This window comes from Dipodomys ordii, unplaced genomic scaffold (genome assembly GCF_000151885.1).
Source record: "Dipodomys ordii isolate 6190 unplaced genomic scaffold, Dord_2.0 Scaffold1, whole genome shotgun sequence".
Classification (NCBI taxonomy): domain Eukaryota; kingdom Metazoa; phylum Chordata; class Mammalia; order Rodentia; family Heteromyidae; genus Dipodomys; species Dipodomys ordii.
Genome location: NW_012267217.1, coordinates 43,754,751 through 43,762,262, shown reverse-complemented (window position 1 = coordinate 43,762,262; position 7,512 = coordinate 43,754,751). Strand labels below are relative to the sequence as shown.

The 7,512-nt window shown below is 40.8% G+C and overlaps 1 protein-coding gene across 1 annotated transcript in view; it reads right to left on the bottom strand.

The window, feature by feature from the left end:
* The window catches only part of Ccnyl1 (cyclin Y-like 1), a 38,288-nt gene extending 30,820 nt beyond the window's left edge, over nucleotides 1–7,468 (bottom strand). Inside the window, exon 1 of the mRNA XM_013014405.1 lies at nucleotides 7,289–7,468. Within this exon, the coding sequence (XP_012869859.1) occupies nucleotides 7,289–7,298 (10 nt within the window). The 5' untranslated portion in view covers nucleotides 7,299–7,468. The remainder of the gene's footprint in view (nucleotides 1–7,288) is intronic.
* Between the last annotated feature and the right edge of the window lie 44 nt (nucleotides 7,469–7,512).

Below are 7,512 nucleotides of genomic sequence, written 5' to 3'. Positions count from 1 at the left end.
GAAGATTAGACACACACACACACACACACACACACACACCCCTTATCAGAATCAAGGAAGATTAGACACACACACACACACACACACACACACACACACACCCCTTATCAGAATCAAGGAAGATTAGACACACACACACACACACACACACACACACACACACCTAGACTTTCACTAACACAAAGCTCAAGAAGGCTGGTATAAAAGCAATGAAAAAATTCAGAAAAGGAAATTATCAAGTGACAAACTGGCCCTCATTCTTCTTCCCAAGGTCTGAGGGTAGGTAGGCCCCAGCCTCAGGGCTGGCCATGCAGTAACAATTCTCTTTGTCAAGACTTCCCAAACCAGAGAGGAAAGTGAGCTTCATTCTAGAAACACTGCCTAGCCAATCAAGAACCCACAGGGTTTGCTTTGCCACTATGAGAAAAAAGCCTTTTTCAGGAGTGATGAATAGAAAGGAGAGCTGAAATAGTTTCTAAGATCATTTAATTTCTAGGTCTAGTCATACCAAATGACCTCCTCTGTGATTTATATACATATCTATTTTAGTTACATACACTTTTATTTTGAAAGACTTACCTCTCCACTCTAAGAGACCTAGTCGGTCAGCAGTACTGATCACTAAAAGTCACATGCTCCTTTAACAATGTTACCATAACCAGAAATGTGCAAAAGTTAAAATAATGCCTTGTTTTAAAATTATCAATATATTCACAATCATTACTTTTATTTCATTTCCCCTATGTAACTTGGCTTGGGGCTAAAGGTAAAGTATGTAGAAGGCCCTGGGCTTGATCCCTAGCACATTAAAAAATGTAACAGAACACAAGAAAGCAAAAATCTTTTTATCAGTATACTGTTTACTTTCTATTTTGTACAGAAAAGGTCCTCTCTACTCCATTGTAGCATATTTACTGTTTAACAAATACATAATGGTATAGAGCATTATTGTAAGGATTATTCTAATCCTTAGCTAATACTCTAGTTAGGGATTTAGGCACTTAAATTTTTTTCTTATAGTATGAGGAAAATGAAGAATGTATTTTTAAATAGTTCTCTTTAGATCTCCCTAGGAAACAGACGGAACAACTAGATCATTTTCCTGATTGAATGTATAGTGCTATACTTTTGTTCCTTTGTGTTTCTCAGTTTCTTAGGCTTAAAGAACATTTCTAGGTTTCAAGTTTACTGACTTCATTTTACTGCACATTATCCAATGTTACAGTTTTATTCTTAAAACTTAATGACTTTAATATGCTGAAAAATAGGTGAGATACGTAGCACCAAAAAGCCAATGAACCACATTCTATATAAACTCTGCTTCTACAGAATGATGAATGTACATTCCAAATCAAGTCTTGGAAAATTCAAGTTATACTTGATAGAGTACATCTTCTCATATGCAAAACATATATAATTCCTGTACTGAACACTAGGAATCAAATGAAATGTAAGATTAATATATCATAAATGACAAAATGTTTACAAACTAAAAACAAGAAAAAGAACAGTCTGTATTTCATTGGAAAACCCATACCAAAACAGTATCTTAGGCAATACATGTATTGGCTACTCACTAAACAGTAAAGCACGTACATACACAAGATTATCAAGAATTCCTTCCAGTGATACACACACACACACACACACACACACACACACACACACACACACACACAGAGGGGTGAGGGAGTGAGCAAACATTTCCCTTATTTTCTTTCACATAGTTCAATTCTCCCCCTTGCTTTTATCCATGTAGCAGTACAAGACTCCCTAGCAGTGAAAAAAAAAATTTCCTCATTTTTTTACAGTTCCATAGACACACACAATCCATGTAGATATATCAGTTTATTTTGCTAGTCCTTTACTAGACATTTGAGTCATTGTCAGTGTTTGATTACTGAAGATACAACAAAACATTGCACATATTGTTTCATATTGGTCAAGGTTTACATTTCGGATAAATTCCTTTAAGTAGTATTTCTGGACTAAATTCATTTGCCATGTTAGGAGACTGCCAAATTCCTCTACAGGGTGAAATCATTTTGTAGTCTACCAATAATAAACTCCCATATTACCTTACCAAGAATACAGATTTGGATTTTCTTCCAATAGAAAAGAAAGTGCAACTGAGCACCAGTGGCTCATGCCTATAAATTCAGGCAGAAACAGTATAGGCAGGAAAGTCCATGCTACTCTCATCTCCAATTAACCAACAAAAAGCCACAAGTGAAGCTGTGGCTCAAGTAGTAGAGTGCTAGCCTTGAGTGGACAGAACTACAGGACAGCACTCAGGCCATGAATTCAAGCACCAGCATTGACACACTGACCTTTTTTTTTTTTTTTAATGTGTGAAGGTATGTTTAAAGATTAAAAAAAAAGGATCATTCATATTCCTTTTATTCATGTCATTTATTCATATCATTGATACCTAGTTTTTGAGTTTCTTGATTTCTTTAAGTCAGCCTTTTGAGTCCTTAACTAACGCTTTTTGTTGTTGTTGTTGTTCAGGCCACTGGTTCTTCCCTTAACTACTGTACCAGCCTCCTAGTTAGTCACCCTACTTCCATACTTGACTCTTATCAGAGTTTAGAGACTACAAAGAGAAATATATTCCTTGCCTATAATTCTCCAGCGTTTTCCCATTACAATACACTCCAAATTCTTTGTCAAGTTCCTCTAGGTACACAAACACCTTTACCTACCATCCATCTTCCTCTGACACACACACTGCACAGCCATCTTTGTGTCCCTTCTGTCCTTTGCCAGAACCAAGTCTGTTTCAATATAATGAACTCCAAAGGGAGCTGTCCCTCTGCTTAGAAACCTCTCTCATCCCACACTGCTTCTCACTTTTTTAAGACCGTTCACATATCACTTAAGGAGGACAGCATGGGGTGTTCATGACCCCCAATATTACTCTATTTTAACTCCTTCACACTACTTTCTTGATTGTTCATATACTGTCAACACCTAACAACCTCCAGAGTATGAAGACCAAGATTAGGACAGGAACTGACTTGTTCCCATCTGGAATTGCTTGGCAACTCACAAGTGCTCAAGAAATACACTGCACTCAAGACTAGTTAAGTTTTTCCCAGTTTTCTCTTATCTTCTAAGACTTCTTCTAATGCTATTTCTTGATCTGTCAGATAAGTAAGACCATTACTTACAGATCTAAGAATGGTAGCTATTCAGAACTAAAGACTAAAGATGAATTCTAATTACTAAAAGTCAATGTTACCTGCAATTTGGCTAAAACATTTAATACTAAAATATCTCAATTACAAAATGACTCACTTTTTCATAAAACAAAATAGACCATAGTAGGCACAATTTATTGATAATAGAAAATGGTGTGTGTGTGTGTGTGTGTGTGTACCCCCAAATCAAACATTTCTTGGCTTATGACTTTTTTAAAAGATGTGGCTTAAAAAAAAAAAGACAGGGGCTGGGAAGGTGGCTCAGTGGTAGAGTGATTGCCTTGCATGCATGAGGCCCTGAGTTCGATTCCTCAGCACCACATAAGCAAAATGAAAAAAGCCGGAAGTGGCACTGTGGCTCATGTGGTAGAGCGCTAGCCTTGAGCTGAATAGCTGAGGGACAGCACCCAGGCCCAGAGTTCAGGCCCCATGACCGGACCAAAAAAAAAAAAAAAAAGACAGGTAAAAATACTCCATTTGATGGTACAATAAACTATCAAAAGACATGAGGTACAGCTGCATATACTGATGCAGGAAGCATCCTGGACTGCTCTCTAGGTACCACTACTGTACAGAAACTTACTTCACTGCTTTAAGTTACAAAACAACATGTAGAGAATAATCTCATTTTTACAAAAATAAGCAAAATAGTATATATGCATATAAAAGGTTCAGAAAAATCAACATCACACTACAAGTTAGGGTATTTTTTTTTTTTTTGGGTCCGGTGGTGGGGCCTGAACTATGGGCCTGGGCGCTGTCCCTCAGCTCTTCAGCTCAAGGCTAGCGCTCTATCACTTGAGCCACAGCGCCACTTCCGGCTTTTTTCTTTTTGCTTATGTGGTGCTGAGGAATCGAACCCAGGGCCTCATGCATGCAAGGCAAGCACTCTACCACTGAGCCACCTTCCCAGCCCTAGGGTGAGTATTTTGAATGTGAATGTTTTTGCTCTTTCTGAATCTTTAATGAAATATTTTGATAGTTATACACAGTCATATGAATATGTCTGTCTATATAAGTGTTTAAAGTAGCTACTGGAGCCAGGCACTGGTGGCTCCCTCCTGTAAATCCTTTCTACTAAGAAGGCTGAGATCTGAGGATTGCAGTCTGAAGCCAGCCTACGGAGAAAAGTCTGTAAGCTTCTTAACTACAAACCACCAAAAAAGCACGAAGTGGAGCTATGGCACAAGTGGTAGAGTACTAGCCTTGAGCAAAAAGGCTCAGGGACATCATCCAGGCCCTGAGTGCAAGCCCTAGGCCAGACAGCCGGACAGAAGGAAAGAAAGAAAGAATGAAAGAGACAGAGAGACAAGAGAGAGGGATGGAGGGAAGCAGGGAGGGAGGAACAAGCTGCAGGAAAGAGAAAAGATCCATTGCTCAGTTTTTGTTGTTGTTTTTTTTATCTTACTGCTATTTCTTTCCCATAATATCTTGTAATTGGTATTACTAGCAGTAATATCACATATACTGTGAAATAAACGCACAGTAGAAAATACTTTTGAGTGTATCTGAATCTTACTAGGTTTCTTAGGCATGTCTCTGAAATGACTTGGAAATATTCTCAAATGTTTCAGAAGAAAAGCAAAATAATTCAATTATTCAACAGAGATCTAAAATAAGAGCTGAAATAATAGTCAACACTGAAACTGAGGTTTCTCCTATCACTCAATAGAGAAAACCTAACTGGTCATACATGAACATCTCACTCCCTAAAAATGTTAAAATTAAATTTAAACTTAAATTATTTAATGTGCTAAAAGTGATAAATTCTGTGATCACCAATTCTTAGATATTTGGCTATATGACAAGACTCTTTTACCCCAGTTCTCTGCTTCCTATTCTTCTCTCTTCCAGCTTCTCCTAATGTTCCTTTGTCCCGCTTCAATTCATATTCAATTCAATGTTTCTTTGTCTCAACTTCAATTCATGATTAGGAGAATAAACCCATTTACTTGACCAGTAAGCTTAGGTCATACCTATTCTTTTCCATCTAAATGCATGTACAGACATTAGAGAGGTAAATGTTGTGTAAGTTGGTAAAATAAAGTTGAAATGGAATTAATTAGGATGAGACTTAAGTTCTCAGAACAAAAGAAATCTACTTTGAGATAAAATGTAAGATGCATTCTGGAACGTTTTCTTAAGACTTCAGAGTGTGGCATATCAACCACCTTGATGTTTAGAACCTCATTCTTTCATTCAGAAGCTGTTCTGCAGCTTCAAGTCTGGTCTTTTCATCAGAAAAATACATGGAGAACAGACATAGCCTTCCTGTGTATTAGGCCAAATGTGATGCATATGAAAGTGTGTTGTAATCCTAAAAAATTACAGTAAGATCCTATTGGGACTCTCATCCAACAGTACCTACTAACTACAGAAAGGATGTTTTCACAAATAGATGCCATACATATATACATATATACCTCTCACATATACATATTGTATTTAAAGGTACATGTAATTCATATTCACTTTTCCAAAATTTTTGACCTCTTAAACAAAGTTTAATTATTCTAACAGCAACACTAAGTCAACAGAGGAGGAGGCAACAATGCTTGATGATAAATGTATTCATTACCTTACTGTCACCCCTCTGTATGGTATTTTCACAATAATAAAAAAAAAAAAACAGGGGCGGGGGGGGGGGAAGATGGGAAGGGGAAACAAAGGAGGAGGCAACAATGCTTGATAAGAAACGTACTCATTACCTTGCCCATGTAATTGTAACCCCTCTGTACAGTATTTTCACAAAAAAAAAAAAACACTAATAGCCCTAGAAAAGTTTAAATGTAAGAGCTCTACGATATTTCCTCTACAGTATTGAAACGGCCGGCAGCACAGTCTAAGAGGGTTTAAACATTTTTATGCTAGTGTTTCATATTTCAAAGGCCTTCCCTTCAAAAACCACGTCACTACCCAGTATTTTTTTTCTTACTTTAGTAGTTTTGGGTTTCCAAAATTCTAAGCAAAAAAAAAAAAAAACCTTTTGCTGCTCGCCTCCCTCCCATTTCACCCTCCAGCGGTTTAGAGTGAAGAACTTTTTTACTTCAACATTCTTAGTGCAAAACAGAGCTCTGCTGGCAGAAAGGGTAAGGAAGGAAGGGAGCAATGGAAGGAAAGGAGGCAAGCTCTGACAGGGGCTGGCATTTTAACTCTCAACCCTTTACATTACGATTTAAAGCCTAAGTTCACGTTCTGATTCTCCATTGAATCATCTGACCAACATCTTACCTCTCTCCTTTATAACCGGAGAGATAAAGTTTTGCTCAGTGACCCAAGTAGTGCTGGAGATGTCATCTGTCTAAGTGGGAATTTTAAACAACTCGGTGGGGGTAAACTCCTTTGGTTTAAAAACAAAACTTTTCTGCCGCTCTGCCAGTCACATTTGACACTTTGCACATTTATTTTTAAAGCTTCTCCGACCCCCCCCCTCCAACTTCTCCCCTTCGGTGTTCATGTTTTAGTTGGGAGGAAGAAAGGCGACTTAAAAGAGCCTACTTAAAGAATAGCCCATAAATTCCTATGGCCACCTCGGCTTGAATTTAAATACCAAAGTCTCCAACGTTTGGATCTGAACTGCTGGAAGATCAGCCAGCTTGGGGAAGAGACTCATCCCGCTCTTACCTGGCTCCTTCACTTAGGGTACCCTGTGGGCAGGCAGGGGCAGGGCAAGGGGATGGAGACGCCGAGGCTGGGGTGTGTGAGTTGTCTTTGCGAAAAGAAAAAAAGGGGGGGGGGAGCCGGGGTGGGGTGGGAGGGACGGATATACCAATGGAAAAGTCTTGATCAAGTCCCACGAGATGATGCGGAGAGCTCGGAACGGGCAGGGGCGCGGGGCTGGCGGGTCTCCGGCGGCGGGGCTGGGGGGAACGACAAGAGGGTGCTCCAGGCTCGGGAAGAAGCTGGCCCGACGTGGCCGGGGAACGGACCTGAGCCCGAGTTAGCCTTCACCGCCCCCCCCACGCCCGTTACCCAGCCCCGGCCAAGCCGGCCACCGGGCAGCAAGGGGCCGCGGGGCGAGGTCTCCGGGTAGCCGGACCCCGGCGGGCAGCGCAGGCCGACGGTGGCAGCGGCCACCTCCTCACCTTCGGGCATCTCCCGGTCGCTGATGTGCTGCAGGTGGTGGCCCTCGCCGGCTCCAAAATCCAAGTCGGCGGGCTCCGCGGCCGCGGGCGCCGGTGCTACCGCCACCGCGTCCCCCGCCGCCGCCTCGCAGAGCTCAGACTCATAGTCCGCGTCCGCCGGCCCCGCGCGCCGGCCCAGCTTGGGGCTGGCATTGGGGGACACGCAACAGGTCAGCGTGTTCCCC